The sequence below is a fragment of the Phocoena sinus genome, chromosome 9 (genome assembly GCF_008692025.1).
Source record: "Phocoena sinus isolate mPhoSin1 chromosome 9, mPhoSin1.pri, whole genome shotgun sequence".
Lineage (NCBI taxonomy): Eukaryota > Metazoa > Chordata > Mammalia > Artiodactyla > Phocoenidae > Phocoena > Phocoena sinus.
The window spans coordinates 35,317,562-35,343,213 of NC_045771.1; the positions used below are offsets into that span (position 1 = coordinate 35,317,562).

The window sequence follows — 25,652 nt, forward strand, 5'->3', positions numbered from 1 at the left end:
AGTCCCTAACCCAAAGAGGTTAGAGACAAATTGGGAAGACAAACTACTAGTGAAGGGTATCATAATAAATGCTATGACAGATAGATGCACAGGGTTCTATGGGAGTACAAAGGAAAGGTACTTAGTACTTACATGGCAGACAGTGGATAGCAAAGTATTTTAGACTAGGTGATAATAAATGGACATTAGTATACAAATGGGTGTGAGGTGGGTGTAGGTGGAAAGCATTCAAGACCAAAGAAGCAGCCGTTATGAAGGCTTGAAGATACAGGGGCCCCTGCACCATTCAGAGAAACACTGATAATCCAGCAAGGTCAGAGAAAAGAGTGCTAGGCAAGAGAGGGTGGCAGGGATGGAGACAGAGCGTCAGAAGCCAGATCTCCAAGTGCATCATGGAAAGCAAAGTGGCCTTTAGGTGCTTCAACTTTCTCATAATTACATGTGCACACCACCTGATTTTCGCTTGGAGGATTAAATGAAGGGTCAAATACATGAACACATTTCTTAGGTATTTAGAGTCATATTACTACAGTCTTGAAGTAGTAACTGTGACCAATGCAGAAGAGCACAAGATATTCTTTTAAATCTCAATGATGGCAAGAAATAACTTTTTTTCCAGGAACTCCCCTTCCTCTTCCTTCCAGTCAGCTGCTTTCCTAGGACTTTGCATATGTTTTATTCCTCAGTATTCTTTCCCTAATTTTTTAAGTACACGAGTAAATTATAGTATGTTTAAAGTCAGTTCCGTAACAAAATTCCACTTGGAAAATTCTGCTTCCAAGAATACAATGTACTAAGATGTAACTTATCTGAATTGCATTCCCATAAAGGTACCAACATAAACTAACTTACATTTTGTATTACCAAGCAAAAATTAAGGAAATTTTACATAGCAGTATAGTTTCATCTTCAAGAAAGTTCTGTGGTAAGCTAAATGGAAAAACTTGGAAAACAGAAAATCTCATTTCAATTTTATAGTGCAGCACTATGAGAAATGAAATAAACATTTTAAAATTTGGGATTCAGGAGAAAAAAGGAATGCTTCACATTAGATTTAACTGGATACTGCCCCTTTCTTTGCTATTTGGGGCATTCAGAATACAATTTCACAGATGATATATTTTTCTTAATGTGATTTTCAGAGTACATCTAATGGAAAATGCCTGGTTAGGATTAAGAGACATAGTACAGATGTTAAACTACATTTGCATGCAATTATTTCTAAAACAAATGCCAGGGTACAGAGCCTACTGAAATGCCTTTCAGGATGGCTGGCACATGTATTAAACCAGCTTCCAATCTCTGAGTAAGTCTATATTCTGAATATTTCAAATCAGACACTGAGCACAGAATAAATCTTTGTTTTTTACCTCGAGGCATTGTCCAGGAATGTATGGACATAGGGTTAGAGCCCAAGGATTCAGGGTAGGGACTTGGCATTTCTTAAAGCAAAAGCTTTTCTTGCTCAATATAAAAACTGCATTTCATGTATTAATTTCAATTGCTGAAAAAGTAAAATGACTACAAAACAAGTTAAAATAATAATATGGGGAATAAAACAGAAAGTAATAGATTAGATATACTGTATAGCTTTCAACCTGGTTTAGGGTTTTTCTTCAAAAGGCAATACAAAATATCTATAAAGTTATTAATTTTTTTTTGTTAGTAGAAATCTCACTTTAGCTGATGGTCTTGCAGCAATATACTTTTAAGCATCAAAGTAGAAGTAAGAAACTCCTATTCAAAGTACTTCTGAAATGCCTCTGCCACCAACTTTATCAGAAATATCAAAAGCAGTGAGGGTACAACAAGGAAGCATTCATTGCTTTGCTTGTGTAGGGCACTATACCTTCATAGAGGCACTAACCCTAGATGTCCTTGGAGTTTGTGGATTGGGCAAGACCTATAACTACCTTTTGGTGATCCTTCCCGTGAGAATGCATTTTTGGACTAGGACTTGAATCAATGAACAAAGCATGAAGAGCCATTGCTATGTCTGTTATGTATCAAAACAAAACACTGTATCATACTTTCACTTGTTCAAATTCAGAAAGTACCAGCATCTCTTTTACTGTATGCTTTTCTCCTTAGGGGGGAACAATTCAGATCATGGTCACCCCTAGGAATTTATGAGGGGCCTGAAGGATGTGGCAGTTCCTTTTCTGATCCCTGCAGGGGAAGCAGCAGCAGCCCTTGGATCAGCTACTTTTTATCCACTGTTGGTCTCAGTGGCAGCTCCTTTTCTTGCCAATAATGATAAACGATAGACTCTTTAATGAGGAATAGAGACTGCAAGCTGCACTTACAGAAGCTCATCTTGTTGGCATCTCTGATTATCATTCTCTCCCCATCAACCCTTTCCCCCCTCTTGATCATGATGTGAGGTAGAGAGGCAACCTGAAGGAAGAGGACCAATTATTAAAAAAACAGCACTCTTTCCAACAGAAAATCTCTTACCATTTGATATTAAAACTCTCATGACGCCAGGAAAACCTCCAGTAGAGGTTCGGGACTGCCACTCACTTTTTCTTTTCCGTATCAAAAGATAATTCCCCATATTCATGGGTGAATATCTAACTTCATTACCAAGTCCCACTGCCTTCTTAATAGTGCTTCCCAACAGCTGGGGATGATGAGGTATAGGAGAGAAAGGAATAAAGGAAGTCAGAGTCACTCCAGTAGAATCTTCTAGTGGTAGTGGTGATGGAGACTGCTTTCATGGGGGAGGCCCCACGCATCCCTCCATTCCCTTCCCTTCATCACCACTGCTTTATCTTAACCACAAATTGATCTGGATTCAAAACAACAAAGACATTCAAGAAAAGGTAGTTTTCATATTTGTCATCCCCCTTATTTTGATCATGTTTTCTAAAAACATAAAATCTGAGATATTTTAAACAGCAATTAAGGGATGCATGTTATCAGCGATTAATGGCAAGGTAAGAGGCGCAGGAATTGGAATCAGACTGATTTGATTTCACATCCCAGCTCAAACCACCAGCTACATGACCTTAGATAATGTAATTTAACCTTTCTAAGGCTCAGTTTCTTATTCTGTGAAATGAGAAAGCAGAAATACATTACCAGGTATAAAAAGTAAGCCTGAATATATGTCAAGTGAAAATAAAATCATAAATGCTTTAGGACCTTTCTTTTGTTAGAGAAAAAGAGGCATTGAAAAAGGATGGGAACCTAAGAAATGTGATTTCTCTAACATCTCTGGTTGACACCTCAGCCTTCCTTTTCACTGGCCTAGTCACCCACATTATATTCCGATATAATGGCCAACAAACTTGTCACTAAGAGGCACAGGAGACCAGCAAGGGACTAAGATAAAGCCCTTTTTTGGGCAGAGCTGTATGTGTGTCATGACATTGGGCACGTATAAAGTCCTCACACAGATACATGAATGAGCTAGCAGTAAAAGCCTGCTCTGTATTCATAAAACATGGTTAAAAATACCAACATTAGTATTTAAAGATTTCAAATATTAAAATACAACGGAAGGCAACTAGATTCTATGAGGTAAGATTATTATTAAATTGAATATAATGCAATTTCTCCAAAGAATATATTTCTTGAGCATTTAGATCCATAAAGATGGAAAGCTGAGATGAGTTCTGAATTAGAAAAGATAGAAGGAGATCAAAAGCTATCAGAGTAATCACTATGTACCACAATAAAAAAGAAAATAGTAGTCTCGTGCCAAAATGAACTCAAACTTACACAAACCTCCATGACTATATATGTACTAAAAATAATATAGAATTGTCATTTTTTACATGTGGAAGAGTTTACTGGGAAAGAAAATGTCAGATTTTAGAACTGTGTTAATTTCTATTAGGAATTATTCATTTCTAAGCCAGGCCCAAGTTTCCATTACCCAATAGCTGCTCTCAAGAATGAAGCTAATTTACATTTAAAATAGTACAGTCTACTCTTTAAAAGCACAATGGTAAACACACCAATTTGACAATTACATTAATATGAGCATTTGCATAATCTGTCTCCCACACCTGTTCTTAATTTGAAGCAGCTGCAGGACAAATCGCATCATACTAATCTCAGTGGGTACCTGCATGTTCCAAACAATAATGCATGCATGTTACTTTTGGAAGATATTTTATTTGTAAAATGTTTCCTGACTTAAAAAAAATGGTAAAAGTTTTGTGGAAGCCGTAATATTTACTTGGTTACTATTAATTAGTGGAATAAGTATAATACCAAATAATTCTATCCCTTACATTTTTGGCCTCTTCTGTTACTAACTTATGATAGGACTGTCTGGAGTTATTTTTCTTAAATAATATGTATTTACATGGAAAAGGATTAAAAAGAACAATAAAAATATAACGAGAAAACTTCAGTAAGGAATATAATCCTTATATATAACTAAGAGCAAATGCATTAATGGAGAATCACGCAAAGTCTGCAGATCATCTGGAGATGTGTCTGCAGCTCAGATAATTGTGGCATCTTCTGGAACACCTTTTCAAAACTGGGTTCCATTTATGTTTTAACAATAACACATCAGAGTTTAACAAGCAGAAATCTACTTTCATCCTTTAAAGGGTCCAGCTGTGTTTGTGGGTATTCACATGCTCAGTGCCATCAGAAAGGAAGTCAGTTTATTACTAATACATATTCTTGTACTTGGTGTATTTAAATCATTCACTAGATTCCAACTGGTGGAATATAAGACACCCATGTAATCTGTCAACAAAATTGTCTCTCTCTAATCTTCTATTATGAATGGAAAATGAAGTTAGAGCTTTCTAAAGATGTTATTTATTTCCTGAAAAATGAATGAGAGCATGCACAGTAATGAACGGGAGCAATCAACAAAACTGATCTGTGTATTTATATGCTGTTGACCTCTGAAGAGGGAAACACTGACTGGCTGAATTCTTAGTTCACTATTTCATTCAGAATTTTACTTTTACAAGTGTTTTCATTCTATTAGAAGGAAAAAATGCTAAAGAAATTAATTGTAGCTTACATTTCTATTACATTTTCATGCACATTATTTAGTAATTCTCACCATATAAGAGAAAACGGAGTCAGAGGAGTTGACATGATTTGTCCAAGTTCTCACAACACTGTAACCGTGTTATGGTCCAGGCATCCTGACCCCAGCTCTATATTCCTTCCCATAACTCATGGAGATTGATTTGAACGAATAATAGCTATTACGATAAATAAATTGTAGCAAACATTATTATTATTTTTTTTTTTTCCAGTACGCGGGCCCCTCACTGTTGTGGCCCCTCCCATTGCGGAGCACAGGCTCCAGACGGGCAGGCTCAGCGGCCATAGCTCACAGGGCTCAGCCGCCCCGCGGCATGTGGGATCCTCCCGGACCAGGGCACGAACCCGTGTCCCCTGCATCGGCAGGCGGACTCTCAACCACTGCGCCACCAGGGAAGCCTGCAAACATTTTTACTAATGAAATAGTTTAAAGTTTTCTTTTATTTCACAGTATCTGAAGTATTTCAACTCATGGCTTCAAGTGTACTAGAAAACACTGTTTCAGAAGCGACTATAATAACAGAATTGTTTTCTATTTAGATAAATAGATTGCAAATTCTTACTAAGAACCAAGACTAGTTACTCTAAGAGTATACAGATAATTTTTATTACTATATAATTTAGGCAATAAAGCCAAGTTATAGTGATTGTGAGAGAAGCAATTTCCACAGTTGTGACCTCTACATAATTATATTTCTAAATATTCCTTATTTTATTTTTCTTCATTAGAAACCTTACATATACAATTGAGCACACAGAAAAGTACTCTAAATAGATAAGCTGGCATGTCATGGGGGGGCATGTAGAACATAATGGGATGAAAACTACATTTGTGTGTGATGAATATGCACATTGTATAATATTCTAACAACAAATTTCACTTTTTCTCTGAGTTATCAGAATATTTTAACTTCAGTAAATGAGTCATAAATTTCCAAATTTTAAAATAATCTTGTTTCTTTTTGTCTGTGCTATTAAGGCGAAAACTAACTCGTTATCAAAGTTAAAAGCTTTCTGACATGTAATAAAGAAGGCTGATTTTTCTGTAAATATAAGCTGCTATAAAGGTATACACTTTTGCTAAAAGCAAAGTATTAGGACAATAAATTTTTAGAGCTAGAGACGAGTCAAATCCCCTCAGTTGACAGAAGCGGAAAATGAGGCTCCACTGCCCTGCCTTCCCCAGAGTCATACAGTACTGAGTGCTAGAGTCGGTCCTGGAACCCAGAGTCCCCCATATAGCAGAGTCTGGCCTCTTACCTCTACAGCAAAGCATGAACCGAGCAACAACAGGTCATTTACAAACAGGCTCGTGCTTTTCCATGGTCCTAAACGAAGCTGTACGCCAACGACTGGATGCAAATGATTCTTATGTTTAAAAAGGAACTACAAAATATAAAACTGCATTCATTTCTAGACTGGCATGATGATGTCATGTGGATGCACACACAAATGCTGGTAAGCATGTAGATAAGTGTTAATAATATCACTGGGAGGTTGGAATTTGGGTGAATTTGAGTCCTTCATATTCTTCTGTGTTTCTGAATTATTTTTGTAAGCACACATTGCTTTAATAATCACTCAAAATGAGGCTATTTGCAAACTGAAAACAGGACTTACAACGGTGGCTATAAATGTTTTTCATCAAACATGTTAACTCTTAAAAACCTTCACTGACATGAGGATTCGGCACATAAGTACTCTGATTAGTCTTATTAAAACAGAATTTATATTCTTCCCTTAGTCTCAGTAATGCAAAAAAATAAATGCCTACTACCCTCGGCATGATAATTTCTTTTGAATGTGAAGAAATTATTAAAATAATTTTTTCTCCCTTTTCTTCTTTTCAATCTGGGTAAACTCCCTTTGTGATCGGCTCTCCCATTTTCCCTTTAACCATCTCTATCATATTACTTGTTATCCTTAGACTCGTTTCCATGCTTCAGTATCCCTTAGACTCTGGAACTCAGTCCTAAACAAATTTTAAAGAACCACAAACAAAGCCTCAGGAGGCACAAAAAATGAAGAAAACCCTACTCTGCTCAGTTTATAAGTGATGGCTGATTCACTAAACACTTAGAGGGGGAAAGAAAAAGGCAATTTATTCCATAAAAAGCCATAACTGTCAAGGAGGGTTTTTATTTTTAACCTTAAACCACTGAGTTTTGTTTAAAATGGCTTAGAAGAACGGTTATTATCTTGAATTTTTTATCTAGCCAGATTGCCAACTCTCTGAGGATAGGAACATCTTTGAATCCCCTATGGTACCTGATGTCTGCTTAGCAAAGTATCTAATACACTGAGGGCACTTAGTCATGTTTCTCTGATGGATTGATTGACTGAGGATGTAAATTCTAATACAGGGAAGTACTGTAAACCAGTTTCAAAATCTTACTGCTATCTTGTTTTTAGCTTGTAGCTTTTCCACTGGAGCATGGTAATTATTTGTTTCATATGAAATTGTATAAAGTAGACTTTTCCATTTATTTCTACATTACTCCTGAACTCTCTTTTTATTAAATAAATATCTCCTTGAATAGAATAGCAAGCAAAAAGGTCGGGGGATGGGGAATAAAATATATTAACTAACCTGTGCTCTAGTCCAGCAGTGCTGGAAATTCTTGAATGGAATGCCAGATACCATAACTGCATCGATTGCTTAAGTACTCCTTTCTGATGTAATTCTTAAGAAGTAGTCCTCACTCTCAATTAGTCCCAGAACAGATGTTTCTTTTAAAGCAATTTGTATTTGGTGTGACACTGTTAATCAATGCTATTTTGACCCTTTAGTGATGGCAAGTTACATCTTAGCACTGAATAACCCATTTAACAGTCCTTCATCAGAAACTTGATGTCTCATGCACACTGCTTCCAACAAGTTCTGGTGTCCTCAAAGACTCAGGAATCACGAACCAGAGAGTACTGAGTCTTTTTTACTTTATGTATATGCGTCTCTGTATTTCATAGATAGATTTCAATGTTCTAGTGTTTAAAGAAGGGGTTGCAAAGTGGGGCCTGAAAGCCAGAATATGAGAGGAAGAGAGGGGGAAAGGAAAAGGGAAAGATAGAAGGGGAGATGGAGAGAGGGGGAGACACAGAGATTTAGAGAGGGAGAGAAATGAATACTTCTTCAGAGGGTAAATGAGCTGTGAAGTACAATCCATTTCCTCCTCCTACCTTGCACCTAGTCCACCATATACCTGCCTGAACTGACAAGGCATTAGACATCTTCCTTGTCTAATGATATGCAAAATGCCTATTGCAAATGAATATTAGAAATAAAATTAAAAGAAACCACATACAGGTAGAGCTGATAAAAAAATAGCTAGACATCTTTAAACATTCACAATTTTACTACAGAGAACAAAAATAACAGGATTATTTGGCTTACTTTCTTTGCTTCTTAAATTTATGATGTATTTCTCTGAAGAAAAGTTCATTATACTATTTCTTTTGTTTGCAAGATAAAATCCAATTGCACTAATTCCATAAATCACACACTTTAAGAAGAGGATGGACTCTACTTCATTTTAATTTCATTCTGGATAATTACCAGAAAGCATGCAGGACCTATTAGAGAAGGTGAGATTATTAAAAATCATTATGCATTTACAGTATCTCAGATGCAAACCAATGATTAATTCTTATTCTCATGGAGCCCTGGATGAAGTGACGACAAACACTCACAAGAATAATCCTGGTTTGGTTGGGCAGAATCACACACAGCACAGGGACCTCCCATTCTTACTCCCCAGAATGGTGAGCCTTCCACCGGACAGGCAGCCTTCACAGAATGAGGAATGTCTGCCTGTTCTGTCCTCCTGCCTGTCCTGAAGTTGAGAATTCCTGAAGAAATGATTCATTCATTTCAAACATAAAGGATGGTGGAAAAAAAATGTTCTGGTAACAAGACACATCTGACATTCTGCCCTGGCTCCTTGGGAAAGTAACTGAACGCTTCCGGCTCTCTGATCCTCACAGGTAAAACAGGAATAGTACTGACCAATTCTGGGGTTTCCATGGAGATAAAATGACCAATCATGGGCAAGGTACCTGGCACTTGGAACACAGCAGGAACTCATGTGGGTCCGTAGGGATGGAGGTGAGGGAGAGCAAGAAGGGTTTCCTTGGTAGTACCTATTTTTCTAGTGTAGTTTCTTACAATACAGATTACTGCAGGAAATATAGAAAAAGTATGGAATACAACTCTTATCTTCACTATAGCTGGAAGGAAAGTGAGAACTTTCTTAAAGTTTCCAGCAATATGTAACAGCCAAGTGAAAAAAAAATTTTTCTGACCTTAACTTGTTTAAATTTTACCTTCTATGACTATTTTTTTCACTATCCTTCAAAAACACTTGCTTCTGTACTTGCAAAATATGCATATGCTTCATTTATTTAAACTTTCCAGTGTTTGTTCCACTGCCTATGTATGTTCAGTTGGGGTACCTCACCAGTGCTGCCAAGCTTCGGTAGCAATTTCCTGGAGGGAAAGAATTACCTCTGCTTAGTTTACTTTGTATTGTGCTTTACCTAGTACTCAAAATATATGGAGTCTTTAATAACATTTTAGTTATAATTAAAAATATTAAAACTTAGAATAAAGTCCTATAACTAACTGACCTTTAATCACATTAATGCCCAGATTTATGTCTTTCTAAATTTTCCTAGAAATTTTACCAAAAAACAAAATTTCTTGTCACTAAAGTACCTCAAGTCATAAAATCTCTTTTCTTGGGGTTTCCTACACAGCAGAGAAGCTTCCTTACTGCAATCTATTGAAAGTCAGCCCTCAACACAAGGGTTTGTTTTTTAATTTAAACAAAATCTCTTTTCACAGATTTCTTAGGCCCCATGAGGTACTAACAGCTATGTTAAACTGTTGTCGGCAGACACTGTTAAGACGCCTATCTCAAAATTCATCCTTCTCTTCTTCTCTACCAAAAGAACCCAAACTTTGACGAAAGGCCTGGTTGAATATAATCAGCTTCACAGACTCAGATGAAGCAATGAGCGTTCACGTGATACTGTTCAGGCCAATGAAATGGAAAGAGAAGCTATTCTGTGGGGCTTCTGCGAAAACTTGTTATTTAGCTGACTTGCATTTATTTGTATTTTGCCTTCCCCTTCTTTCTACCTGGAACATGAACATGATACCTGGAGAAGGGGCAGCCCTCTTGTGACCATGAAGACAGAGGCTATACAGGGACAGAACAAGAGGCTGAAAGAAACATTGGTCTTTTGCGTCATCCTTGAGCAGCTGTACCAGCCAAATCTGGACTTTCTGTCTATGGAGTTCATGTTTCACAGGAAAAATAAATCTATATTCCTGAACAGAGCAGCTGATAAACTCCATAGTAAATTTAGACAGTGTTTTAGTCAAAATATCCAAAATCCCCATGGCTAAAGCAATAGATATAATTAACTCATAAAAACTATATACCAATAAATCATGTAGAACGCATAGTTCCCTGATATTATTTGAGAAATCCTCATATATCACCTGTGTCCTGTACATTTCCAATATCATCTTATTGAGTAGATTTCTTACTTCCAGTACCCTAGTAAAAGTATCATTGATATTTAGTGGGGTTAGAAGCATGACTAGTACAGAATTATATGAAGCAGTATATCTTGTTCAAAAGAAACAGACTAAATAAGGAGTAAAGGGCTTATTGAAAGCAAAATATTTATATGTATACACAATTCAAAAACCAGAAGACAGAATCAGGAAAGAAAACATTTAGGTAAAGATAAAAGGAGAAAGAGTTCATTGTTATTGTTAAATAAGTATATTACATGTTATCTACCCGGCAAAGGGAATCAATTGGAGTTATCAATTATCTACCCGGCAAAGGGAATCAATTGGGAATCAATTGGAGTTATCAATTATTCATAAACAGACTGCCTAACTAGAGAATAGACAAGATGTGTTAGTAATGTGAGAGCAGGGTGGCCTGAATCTGGTCTTCTAATGATATTCATATGATATGATATGATATGATATATTCATATTCATATGATATGATAATGATATTCATATCTGCTTACAAGTTTCTTTCTACGAAGTACAGAGAAGCTGATAAATATCATACCTTCATACTTGTCTCATCAGGTTGAAAGAAGTGGTACCTTGAGCTTATTCTGACAAAGAAACAGCAATTCAATTTGCCTAGTTCAATTCAATTCTGCAAAGATTTATTTAGCATCTACCATGTGCCAAGCATTATGTTAGAAATAAAATATAATCTCTGACCTCAAAGGGCTTGAGTCTGAGACTGAGCTAGAGAAGTAGTCAAATAACTTTAATAAAATATGGTATAATCTACCTTTGTAACTAATACATGTAGAATAATAAAAAAGTATGGTACAGGTTCTGAAAATATATGTAAGTGAGGGATTATTTCTCTGTGAAGAGTCAGAAGACTCAAGGGAATAGGATCTTGAGGTGTGTGTAAAGGTTTGGCAACCAGATAAAACAGTGTGGGGCTGACATTCTAAACAGATGGAGAAACAGGAAGAAAGGCAAATAGGTGTCCAACTTCTAATAGTTCATGATGCCACGCAGAGTGCCTAGTATATAAGAAGTGAACTACAAACATTTGTGAATGAATGAATAAATGAATAAACAGCATGTTCAGTAAGCAGTGAGGACTAAATCATGGTTATAAAGTAACAGGTGTATGATAATTTATAGCCTTTTGTGCCACGCTGAGAGGTTGAAAAGCAGAGTGATTTTCACATTAGGGCAGAGGAATATGGCCCAATCAAAGTAAAAGGGTTTACAGCTGGAGACTGTAGAACAGAATTCGGAAAAAGTTAACAAAAACAAGTGTGGGGAGAGAGAAATAATTTCAGTCTGAGACAAGTTGATCTGGGTTGAGACGCCCCAGTAGGCAACTGAAAAAAACACACCTCGAGCCTAGGAGAAAGGGGGAATTTGATAGGGCTATAGACTAGCACTTGTCTATGGACTCCACGCATTTATGCAAAATGTACCATGGGGCTTCTCTGGTGGCGCAGTGGTTGAGAACCTGCTTGCCAATGCAGGGGACATGGGTTCGAGCCCTGGTCCGGGAAGATCCCACATGCCGCGGAGCAACTAAGCCCGTGTGCCACAACTGCTGAGCCCACGTGCCTAGAGCCCGTGCTCCGCAACAAGAGAAGCCACCACAATGAGAAGCCTGCGCACCGCAAGGAGGAGTAGCCCCCGCTCGCCACAACTAGAGAAAAGCCTGCGTGCAACAACGAAGACCCAGTGTGGCCAAAACAAACAAACAAACAAAAAAACCCACAACATACTATGTACCAGACACTGGAAATGTGAAGATGAATGAGATAGTTCTGGCCTTCAAGGAACTTATAGTAAATATGATTCAGTGTGATACATGCAAGAACAGAAGTATACCTAAGACACAGAAATAATACATAGATAGGAATAATTAATTCTACACTGTGTGTGTGTGTGGCAGGTGAGGGTTTCAAAGGGGGCTTCATAGAGTACCTGACAGTGATGATTTAAAAGCTTCACAGAAGTTTTCCAGATGGAAAGGCAGAGAAGGGCATATTGACAAAAGAGAAGGGCAAGGTCACCTGTATGGAGACATGAAGCAATTTTGGAGGAACCATAAGTACTTTGACACTGCTGCTCATATAATTTGTAAAAACTGGGTTGTGGACAATGAGATCAGCATGCAGGACCACTGCACGGGACAGCTATTCTTGAACACAATGAGTTTTTTTTTCCTTAAGGTTTCTAATTCCTAAAGGAAGGCCAATTGGGCATAGCAGACATATACTGAGGACTTTAGAAGGCAGATATTATTTTTTAAAAAGTCAAAGATAAGATCTTATAATTTTACATGAGAACTAAGGATAGTAAAAATAAAATTCTCACAATGTTGTTGGAAATGCCCCTGGAAAGAATGAACAGAGAGAGGTAGCTCAAGAAACCCGCTCAGGGAGCTTTTTAGTTAGCTCAGATTTAAAGACATATATAAAAAAACAAACAAACAAAACAAAACACAGGACTGAGATTAAAAGACTGCTGAGTCTGGAAGGAAACTGAGATATCACTAGTTTACAGCCATTTAATTGTGTAGGTTGGAAAACTGAGTCCCTGAGAGGAAAAATGACAGTATATTAATAAGAATTCAGACACAGTACTTTTTATTACAGGGAAGCACTTTCCTGTTGCAGAAGAGTTGCAGGGTTCCTACATACTATAGACCAGCTGCATTAGAATCTCCTGGGAGAGTTTAAAATGTTTTGATTTTCTAAGATCCCATCCCCTCAAATTTTAACTCAATATTCTTGGATGAACCCAAGATTCTCCATTTTTAAAAGATTTTCAAGTAATTTTTTAGATTTAAAAACTACCATTAGCCTAAGTGAACTCTAAGACTATGTAGGGGAGTGGCGATGGTTATTGATTAAGGGAAATAAATTCTCCTGGAATAAAAGAAAAAGTTTAAACGATGCCCACGTTTTTGAGAAACTAGAACTCTAAACGTATTTTAATCACTAATGAATACGTTTTAAATGTCTAGGGGTTTCCCTGGTGGCTCAGTGGTTAAGAATCCACCTGCCAATACAGGGGACACAGCTTCGATCTCTGGCCCAGGAAGATCCCACATGCCACAGAGCAATTAAGCCCATGCGCCACAACTACTGAAGCTCACGTGCCTAGAGCCCCCGCTCTGCAACAGGAGAAGCCACGGCAATGAGAAGCCTGCGCACCGGAATGAAGAGTAGCCCCCGCTCGCCGCAGCTAGAGAAAGCCTGTGCACAGCAACAAAGACCCAACAGAGCCAAAAGAATAATAATAATAAATAAATAAATTTATAAAACAAAAATGTCTATCACATGCTTGGTTCTATGGGAAGAAGGTGGAATAGAGAGAATGATTTTCTCCTTTGAGGTGTTTTGTTTGTTTTTACAAGGATATTTTATTGAAGAATTTACTCCAGTTTTTCTGTGAGACAACAAATTTTCCTCACGTCAGCACATCATAATGTTCAACGTGTTCCTTGGTTTGTCACTCGAGAATGTGCAGTAGCACCAGCAGTAGAAGATATCAAAGTGGCAGCTTTTACAGCAATGCAAGTGTTAGCATTAGAAGTGTTAAGAATTTATATGCTGTGCAAAGGAACTGTCTGTTTGTTTTGTGTTATCAAGATGCTTAACTACTAGGTCCTGCAGGTTTTATGCTTATGATGATAGAACTATAAAAATCGGCATGATCAAACAAATCCTTTCTTTTTAAATAACCACCAAATACTTTTAGCCAAGCTGGATGTGATTCAAGACCTTCAACTGTGAACTGAATCTAAACAGAGGCTCCCTAATTTGAGGGATAAAATACCAAGCTCAGAATGTCGGGGCCAAACCAGTCGACAGTCAATGGTTACTAAAATAAAGCCTCTACTCATTACTGAACTTCTATGGGGGTCTCTTCATACCCAAGACACAGCCTTCCCCCATGCCTTTCAAAAACGTCCCAGGCAACTTTTACTGTGAAGGAGTAGCCCAGATTATCTACTGATGTTATTGGATATTTACAAGTAAGAAGGATGAAAATATTAACATTAATCTTGAGTGCCTCTCTCAATTCTTCAAATAAGATATCAGCAGAGAAAGTACGGGGAACTTGTTTGTTCACTTTAGATTTTCCTCATTGATGCTAGATTGCAAGAGCCTAAAATTCACAGATGTTGAGGATTGGTCTGATTATTTTCCAATTACCCCAAAGTTCCAAGACATTACACCTGTGGAATTTGTCAAGCCATGAAACTAAATCAAGCATGCTGGGGGTGCTGATCTAGTCTTTAGAATGCTGACTCCCACACACACAACCTAACTCCTCCACCCCTGTGGATCCTTCCATCATAAATATAGCTTTGCTGTTCTCTACCTGCTCTCACTGATGTAGAAAAACCTGTGATGTGAAAAAAACTGTTTCATTAAAAAAAAAACTGACATTAATCAAGAGGTAAATTTTACTGAAAGTTGGAACGTTAACTTGTGTTACACTCTGCACGTGATGACGGTAATTTGATTCAGAGTAAGGACAGTCTTTGGAAGAAAGACTGCACAGACCTCTCGTGTTTTTGAACTGGAAATTTCTTGAATTTGAGGGTTCATGAAGATCTCAGGCTGCATACCCTGTGAATGTCAAGGGTCTACTATAATTCTCATGAGTGGTTTCATCCTCATCTAATCAGAAAACATAATTTTCATCTTAAAATATCTACTACACTATAGCAATTTATTAACATTTATTAAGTGCCTTTGGGAAAAATAACTTAGTGACCAACCATAATTTAACTTAAAAATCATATTAGATTCTTATAATGAGCTTATATGCTTTTCATAGTAAGGTACAGTGACAAATATTTTTGAAAGAACAATTCATTACACTTTTGTTTGATCATTTCAAATGCCGTGCTTCCAAATTCACTGTTCTTAAAATCATCATGCACACCCTAAGATCTGTTTAGGAAAACTGCCATTTAATACAACCATCCCAAGCAATTCTAGTTTGAATTTCTTAATAAGTTTTCTGGGAAGTCTGGCAAAAGGATTTAAGGAAGGAAGGATAAAGCCATTCTGATGGCTGACTTTGAAAGAGCCACCTATACATGTCATCAGTAACAGGAGATTTCTCGCACTACATGAAATGCTTCAGGTCCTCCTAAGTATCTGAGATATTCAAGGGTAAAGCTGCTTGCATACTAAAACTACAATTTAAAGTAGCATAAAAGAAACTATTCTTGGGGCAAGATCAGAACTAAAATATTGGATACTGGATTTTAAGAAGTCACATAGTTTTACTATTTTGTTAGTAAAACGATCTGCTAGAATACCTTTTAGGTTCAAGATAGAATTAAATAATTAAGGCACTTAAAGTTATTCTTTTCTCAGTATGGGGCCTGAAGGAACAGAGATTAAGTTAAATGGAAAAGATTACATGATGAGAGGAAAGAACGGAATGGCAAAGGAAGAAAAACTACAGTGGAAAAGGTGAAGGTGGCAGAGAAATTTTAAGAAAACCAAGTAGAAATGGAGAATGCAGGATTATAGATATGAATAGAATCCACAGGGGAAACACAATGAATCTTAAATGTAAGTGAATTTCAAAATAATTTCACTTTTTGTTTTTAATCATGTACTGACACTGTTCTTCACTTTGTCATTCAATTTAGCTTGTACAACACCTCCAAACATCTTAAGGTAAAATTCACAGCCCAAGTCTTAAATCCTATGGAGATCTCCCCTAACAATATTAATGTTCTATTTCTTTCTTCCTCTTACTTTAGTTAAGGAAGAGAAGTCAAGGGAATATATACTTAAAATCCTAATGGATTACAGAAAGAGGCAAGTGCTTGGGTAGCTAAGAAAAGAGAAAATGTGACCTCCTAGAAAGCAGTTTTCTCCCAGATTTAATTTGTGGGAACTCAGTACTATATATGCAATATACATTTGCTTATATGATTGGAAACACAGCAATCAGGGAAGTAAAAGTACATTTATTATCTACCTTCTATTTAACATTTATATTAAAGTAAGTTTTTTTCCATTCATTACTGATAATATTAGTATTGCAAATCTTGAGTTATTAGCAAATGATTAAAAAAAAGAGGAGGGTTAGAAATGATCAGTGTTGCAGTTCAACAGTGCTTGATCAACAGTGTTTGATGTGGTTGACAAGCTCTGTGTTGTAAAAACTCTCCCTTTCCTTGACCTTACTGAATAGAGTAAAAGCTAATTTGACTCTTCTTTTCCCCTCTTTAATTTCTTCTGCTTCTTCTTCCTCTTGCTTTAAAAATTGTCGATGTTAGTGAGCTCCTCTTTAGATTATCTTTCTCAGAAATCTCCTCCACTTTCGTGGATTCATCCATCACTTCTGGATTATTTCACAAATATTTGTCTCTAACTCTGACCTCTCTGTCAAACTCTAATTTTCTGAAAGCTTGCTAATTCCATTTACTTTCATGCCATCACCTCAAACTCAACATTTCTAAGCTCAATTCATGAAATGCCAGCCTCAAAAAATTTTTAAAGGTTACCTTATTCCAGATCTCTCACAACTCCCTTCCCCCAAAGCATCCTCCAGATGCACCACTGTTGACTAGATCTCCACAATACACTGCTTTCATTGTGTCACTTCCTCATCAAAAACCTTTAACAACCTCTGCTGCCTAAATCATAAAGTACAGACTCATTAGCTTGACATTTCAGGCTGTATACAATTGGCTATGTATACTTCTAGCCCTCCAATACATTCGTTATTCCTTTAGTGTGACATCTCTATGCTGGTCAAAACAAACTACTTACTCTTGCCTAACCAGACCTCACCATTTCCCATCTCTACATCTTTGATGACATCTTTTGAAAATGTCTCCATCAAAAATTGTCCTTTACTTTCTCTATCTACCAAATTCCCTTTCTTTAAGCCTAACATAAATGCTACCTCTCCACAAAGCCTTCCCTGATCACTTGAACCTGAATTAATAATTTTCTTTTTAAAATGCGTATAGCGTCAACATCACTAATCATCAGGAAAATGAAAATCAAAACCACAATGAGATATCATCTTACACTTGTCAGAATGCTTATCAAGAAGACAAGAAATAGTAAGTGTTGGTGAGGATGTGGAGAAAAGGCAATCCTCGTACACTGTCAGTGGGAATGTAAACCAGGGCACCCACTATGAACAGGATGGAGGCTCCTCAAAAAATTAAAAATAGAGGGCTTCCCTGGTGGCGCAGTGGTTGAGAGTCCGCCTGCCGATGCAGAGAGCGCGGGTTTGTGCCCCGGTCCGGGAGGATCCCGCGTGGCGTGGAGCGGCTGGGCCCGTGAGCCGTGGCCGCTGGGCCTGCGCGTCCGGAGCCTGTGCTCCGCAACGGGAGAGGCTGCAGCGGTGAGAGGCCCGCGTACCGAAAAAAAAATTAAAATAAAATTAAATTAAAAATAGAACTACCACACAATTCAGCAATTCCATTCCTGGGTATTTATCCAAAAGAAAAAAAAAAAAGAAAGAAAACATGAATTCAAAAGGTTATATGCACCACAATGTTCATAGCAGCATTATTTATAATAGCCAAGCTATGGAAACAACCTAAATGTCCATTGATAGATGAACAGATCAAGAAGATGTGATTATATTAGCCATAAAGAGAATGAAATCTTGCCATGTGTGACAACATGGATGGACCTGGAGGGTATTACACTTAGTGAAATAAGTCAGAAGAGAAAGACAAGTACTGTATATTTTCACTTACATGTGAAATCTAAAAAACACAACAGATAAATATAACACAACAGCCTCACAGGTACAGAGAACAAACTAGTGGTTACCAGAGGGAAGAGGGGTAGGACAAAGGCTAAAAGAGGTGACTGGGATTAAGGGGTACAAACCACCAGTTATAAAATAAGTAAGTTACAGGCATGTAATGCACAGCACAGAGAATATTGTCAATACTTTATAAAATAACTTTGTATGGTGTGTAATCTATAAAAAAAATCAAATTACTATGTTGCATATCTGAAACTAATACGATATTGTAAGTCAACTATACTCAGTAAAATAAGGTAAAATACTTATAGCACTTTCTGCTTTTCTGATTCCCATAGCACATCCACTGTGCCCTGATATTTGTGTGCAAGTATTACTATCTCCTCAACCAAATCATAAGTCCCTGAGGATATTACACATAAATACTCAGTTTTCACTGAATGAATGAAGCTTTTCCCCCCTCCAACTTCCTCACACTCTCCACTCAACACAATCTCCCCCCCCCCATTCATTGTTCCAGCAGGTATTTACTGAGCTCTATTATTCACCAGGCACTGTGGTAGGCACTGGAAGATGAGTAGGACATGCATGATCCCTGCTGTCGTAGAGCTCACAGTCTAGCAGGGAAGACAAACATTATAAGTTTATATGTGGCAAGTGTGACATATACATGGTGTGGAGGCCTATAACAGGGGGACATACTCTAGTAGTACCTAAAACACTCACTGTTGCTTTCTCATAAATTAGGCACACTTCATATCAGAGTGAATAGTGAATTGTGACAATTATGACCAAGTAGAAGGTGACATATTATAGAATATTTATCATAGCCTTGGATTAATTATAAATTTCCTGGAGCTGAGCGTAACAAAAATTATTTATTAATCTATTATAAGTGCAAGGATTCATGCTAGTCACTTTATATAGCACTCTTTTTAGTCTTCACAACAATCTGGCAAGGTGGGTATCCTTATTCCTATTTTAGAGATAAGGAAACAGGCTTCGAGAGATCAAGTTACTCTACCCAAGGTTCTACTAATTGAGGGCAAAGATAGGCTTCAGACCCCAAAACATATGTTCTTTGTCCTCCATGCCATGAGTGGGTTGTTCACAAGTTTTCCACGCAGCACACTTAGCAGCGATGGACTGGATGTCCCAGACCCTCCTCCACAGGGCGTCAGCCCTGTGCATCTGGCTGCAGGTGGCAACATCATAATATTTTAAGACTGATTTTATTCTGTAACATTCCTACAAGACTGTCTATTTCACGCTGCCTTTTAAGAAATGTTCTTTATTGGAATGGGAAAATGAGGACCACACAAGGCATAGTCTGTCCTTTTTAGTAGTTTTTAAACTAAGCTCTTTTAAAAATTTATGATATAAAAATATAATACTGCTTATTTTTCTGATATACAGAAAATATAGATAGCAAAAAAACAACTTTTAAAAATTCTTTCTGGGCTTCCCTGGTGGCGCAGTGGTTGAGAGTCCGCCTGCCGATGCAGGGGACACGGGTTCGTGACCCGGTCTGGGAGGATCCCACATGCCGCGGAGCGGCTGGGCCCGTGAGCCATGGCCCGCTGAGCCTGCGCGTCCAGAGCCTGTACTCCGCAACGGGAGAGGCCACAACAGTGAGAGGCCCGCGTACCGCAAAAAAAAAAAAAAAAAAAAAAAAAAATTCTTTCTAAGTTTTCTGCATCACAGTAGATTGCCCTACTCAAACCCATATTGCAGATTTCTTGCTTATGTTGTTTCAGTATTTGGAACAAAATGTGTTTTAGTTTCTCTCTAATTCTTATAACTAGAAATCAAGTATTAATGTTGAAAAGGAAATATTCAATTTCATTCTTTACCACTGCATGAATGGACTTTAATAATTTCCTAAAACACATTTATCAGTGTCCAATTCTATTACCCACAGAGTTAGTATTTTAACCCAGGATAAATATTTCATTATTTATACACTTTATACTTTATTTTTGATTATTTTCCCTGGAACATGAAATTTTAGAAATGCTGATTAGTTTACTGCAGAATTTCTTGTTTTGTTGGACGATGCTAAATTTAACAATTTGGAGTGAAGTAGAGGATGGTAGAAATTTGTTAAGTTGTATTATATCACAACATATTTTAATGTAGTTTATTAAATAAATACATGGTAAAATACCTCCTTGTGTAGCTTAGATTTTCCCTAAAAGCAATTTATAAAATTATTTCAAGGCATTAAACAAAACTTCCTTAGATGTTATATAAAATGATACTTGCACCATGGTTTTCAAACATATGGTATTTGATATTTTGATTCCAAAGCATTGTTTTTGGCTATGGTATGTTAATAAAGTGCTTTGTAACTGAAAACAAACGAATAGGCAAACATAATCCTTAATGCATAAGCTAACATCCAAGATACAGCTTTTCCTGAAACATTACGATGCCTATCACTTAGTTCAAAAAAAAGTGAAATAAATTTTTAACCACAGAATATTATATTTTGTCCATCAGGTATCCCAATGTCTTTATTTTAAAGATGTTGAGTGACTTCCTCAAGCTTACATAACTAGTTTGTGGCAGAGTCAGAATAAGACCCCTAGGTTTAATTCATTTTTGCTTTTTACTATTCCATTCTCGAACTATTTAAAACAGAATTATGAAAAAAATTATTAATTACCTATTGGAAAAGAGAACCTTATATAAGATATTAACCTACAACGAAGGAAGTGATTACAACGCTATATACTAATATTCATCTAAGATAGCAAAGCAATGGCATTTACCTTAAATTTACGTCTCTGCTCTGCACAGCTGTTGAAGAACCACAAGTCTGTCTCATGGCTGTAAATGTAACAAGAACAATAATGCGACCAATTTTCATACCTAAACTAAATTAAGTAGATTTGTCATAGGCTAGAAAATTGATAATGTATTTTACAAAAAGTTTTAAAATTACAGATTATGGAAGTGTGCATGTATGTGTATGCAAATGTATTTGTGTGTGTGTGTGGGTGTACATATGTGTGTGTGAACTTACTCTTTTTAATAATCTGGAAATTAGTTTCATGAAATTGAAAGCATTACATATTCTCTTTGGCTAACTTTTCTCATTACTGAACGCTATGGGTATATCAAGTCTAGAAGTGCCAGGAGTAGATACAGATAAATAAGACAAACTAAAATGAGAGGCTGTCTTCAGCTGTTATTATTAGTTATGTTTTTCTGGGATACATAGTAAGAACGTAAAGAAGGAACATCTAGTAACGCTTAGTTTAATATCAGCTCCCATCTGCATCACAATCTTTATATATTATTCATCAATATGTCATTAATCAATGTACCTACTGATGGGACCTATTCAATTGGTGCTTCATGTAATGAAAAGAATATGTAAACAAGTTTCAAAGATATATTCAGATATCTATACATGAAAGTGAAATCACTACTACAATCGGTACTCAAGCTTGTCAGATGTGATTTTCTTCTTTCCATTTTGCACTAGATATGCTACTATCTAAGCTATCTGTAGTACAAGAACCTGAAAAAGTGTAAATGAAAAAATACCTGAAAAGATAAATACTAGTCTGCTAGAAATATTCTCTCTACCACGTCACACCTCAAATCTGGCCACCACTTTTAAACATTTAGAAGAAATTCAGTTGAATATAACAAAGCAACCGAATATTGTTCTTGTGACTTGAGCCATTAAAACAGATTTTTAAGAAAATCTGTATTTTCTTTCAAATGTTATAAAATAGTTCTCCATCAAAACTATATTTTAAAATGAAAACCGCATAGTATCTCTTTTGGTCTTCTAAAAATATGTTATGCCCGATGAAGTACAAGCCACCATGATCTATTAACACCAGATACTTTGCCTTGCAACTATAGCTTTTGAAACATTTTCAATTATCTTGTTTTAATTCTAAAAGAAAATCTACCCCAACTCTATTATGAAAGGTCGGTTAAACTCTTAGGTAAGTGGAAAAAGAAGTCGGCTGTGAGAGAATCATAGAAGTTAAGTGTTACTTTCATATTAAATGGTTAAAATTTTTAACAAAGATATTCTACCCTTTTCTTTAACATAAGTGGCAAATAGTGCAACTCATGTTAAATAGTATTTGCAGATGCAAAGATAAGCATTACCTAATATCCCCCTTTGACAACATGTGTAAGCTAGTATAAAATGCTATCAGGTTGTTATTAGATTTTCAATACAATCCCAGCATGTTTCCAGTTGCTAAGCTTATCAAGTACTATGAAGCACTAAGACTGTAGACTCATATTAATTGCAGTGTATATTTTGGTGAACAAATAAGTCTTCATTCATTATTTCGAAATTCTTATTCATAAAAACCAACCAACTTTTCATTCCTATGACATTTTGGCATTAGATCCCACTAAAATTACAAAGTAATAATAAAATGCTACAGTTTTATAATATGTACAGTGGATATGTATTCATAATAATATGAGTCACAAAACACTAAATATAAGTGACACAATGGAAGTTTGTGGTAATGGTTAGCCACTGAAATTGTTAAAAGGTATTTATAGTACTATTTATCACCCTTTGGTGATAAAATAACAAAATTGAGGAGTTCTGCTCAAACTTTTATATAACAACATTTGGTACGTGAGCAACAATTTCTTATTTTAGAGTCATTAATACTTCCACATTATATGTGTGTGTGTTTTCCAAGAAAAATTATGTACATTTTAGTTGAACGAAGTATCACATTTTTGCCTTCCAATACAACAAAAAAGGAAAGTAGAAAAGCTAAAGCCCAGCCATTCTTTCCAGAGATACCCTGGTAACCAGCAATAAAGAAACTTCTACTGGACTTAGCTTTGGAGAGGAACAGCTTATTATTTTGTCTATTTTGTCATGAGATATGATAAAAATAGAATTAGGACAATATACAGTGTTTTTCAGATATTTGAAACAATAAACTCTTTCCTACCTTTGGCTTATGCTGCCAGCATCTAAATCTCCTTTGCTATACCAACAAGAAAGCAAAATTCCCAGCCTGAAGCCATAGTGAGGATAAACATTTCATTTGCTATCTGTGACTTCTACGTAAATTTCTCTCTATCATGTAAATGTACGGAGAGGCTCTCATGGAATCAGATAATTCAATGGAAATACTCCAACCACCGTTATCACTTGTTATTACTTGGGCAGGGATATGACAGTGAGGAAAGTTTGTCACTACAGAATTACTGACTAGTTAAAACAAAGAATGTGAAATTTATTTTAAAAGAGAAAAAAATTAAAATGAATCTTAAACTTAGGCTGATTCAATATAACTTTCATTTGCAATCATGGCAGACATCGGTACGTCACATCCCCTATCCCCAGGACCCCTTCTTCCCATCCACCCCACAAAAATGGGTTTGTTCCCAAGAATATATATTCTCATCTCATATTTGCCTAGGGACTAGGCATTTAATTCAGTTTTTAGGTAATGAGTAGCTTCTGTATTGTGTAGATCAGTAGCCAATAATTCTGTTACACAAACTAAGTTTCAGTAGGGCACCATGTAAGACTTAGTTGCTAGCATCTGAGAGTACACCTGAAAATGAAAACAGAAACCTAGGCCATAAAAAATTTTTTTTCAAGATTGTTTTGTTAAAATAAAGCAATAAGAAAGATGCTGACTTTTTAAAAAAAAAACTAAGCTGGTCTTATTAGACGTGTACATAACACATGATTCAAAAAGGAAGCATTGCTTATCTTTCAACAGAACTGATAAACATTTTGAATAATGTTTTATACAATTCCAGATTCTACCTTCCAAACATTTAAAAAGTACCCTATAAAAATGTTTCTTTCCCCTAATGTCCTATATATTTTGGTTAAAGCTATATAAAACAATGGTTGTATTATGTAACAAAAAGTTACTTTAAAAGACATACATACTATCAGTTTCACAGGACAAACATAGTGAATAAGGACAACAAACTCCAGAATGTGTTTTTATAACTGTAGCAACAGCAATAACTCCTTGGCAAACTCAAACAGTATTTTTTGGCAACCCTGGAGGTTTTCTGCATTTGTCACTTGGATACAACTGCAAAAGGGTTGTCTAAGACTGCTTTGTTTCTTCCCTACCATTTTACTATAACTTTGCTTTTAAGGAAGACATTGCACTTTTTAACCTGTTTGTGAATAAAATTTCATTAAAATCCCACAAGGGAGTTTTATACAAAACTCCTAACGCCTATGTATACCAAATATCCCTACATAACTTGTCCAAAAAGTGACCTTGTAAACTTTTGAAATCTATGCTAATAGATTATTTTTTCTCTTTCAAGAAGATGAAATGAGTTCTCTTTTTGAATTAAAATTACTTACATATGCAAATGTAATAATTTTCTGTATGTATACAACTGGGTCTGCACATCTGTAATCATTACAAACGTCTTTTAAAGTAAGATCCCAAGGATAGGAGTGCTTTACTAACCTGCAGTGGTCTCTGTTTGTCACTGCTCTTAGGAGATTTCAATCCACTTGTTTGCTGCTGTAAGAGAAGTTGTCTTGCTGCTTGGAGAGCCTAGAAGTGAAAAGTGAGCAATATCTAAATATTTTGTTGAAAGGTAAATTATCAGTTATTCCTTAGTTAATAGTAATAGGCTTTAATGTATGAGAATCCCACCTCCTTTCTAGAGAGAATCATTAAATATTCTTTTTCTTCTAATGTGAAAAACATTCACATAACACACATATACACAACTTTACTTAAAATAACAGAGATGCATGTAATCCTGCAGAAAATAAAGGTAATTTGTTTAAAAGTGCTTAAGGAGGAAAAAATCATAAACTGCATCAATCATCTCATTTTCACAAGGAACTTGTCTTTGAGTGTTCAACTAAAATGCCCACTCCCTTTTAAATTATCAATCAATTTACATTTTCATATTACAATTTTGAAGCAAAAGCAGTAGACTTCAAGTGTTACCGGAAGCTGTAATTAAATTTGACAAATCAACATCAGATTATCTTGAAAAGTGAATTAATAAGGATTTTCACTAAAGATTAAAAACACTTTTTTTGTACTTACAATTCAAGGGGGGAAACCTCTCCTTTGACAAAATAAAGTGCAGTTTTAATGCCAAATAAAATTGAGTGGTTTTCATTTGCATTCTTAGCAAAATCAGAGAACAAAGAAATTACCACTCAACCAATCACGTTTGTTTCTATGTGTGACAGAATACCAATCAAAATAGAAGATGTTTTCATTTATTTTTATGTTTTCTGTCCCACTCAGGAAAATAAAACTTAACATAAGAAATTAATGTAAGCATTTCATTTACTAGAGGAGGGACAGTTTGG

General features: G+C 36.1%; 1 protein-coding gene across 1 annotated transcript in view; it reads right to left on the bottom strand.

Annotated features, from left to right (window-relative positions):
• FOXP2 (forkhead box P2) overlaps window positions 1-25,652 on the bottom strand; it is a 371,655-nt gene that overhangs the window by 126,435 nt on the left and 219,568 nt on the right. Inside the window, exon 3 of the mRNA XM_032642873.1 lies at window positions 24,784-24,873. Within this exon, the coding sequence (XP_032498764.1) occupies window positions 24,784-24,873 (90 nt within the window). The remainder of the gene's footprint in view (window positions 1-24,783; window positions 24,874-25,652) is intronic.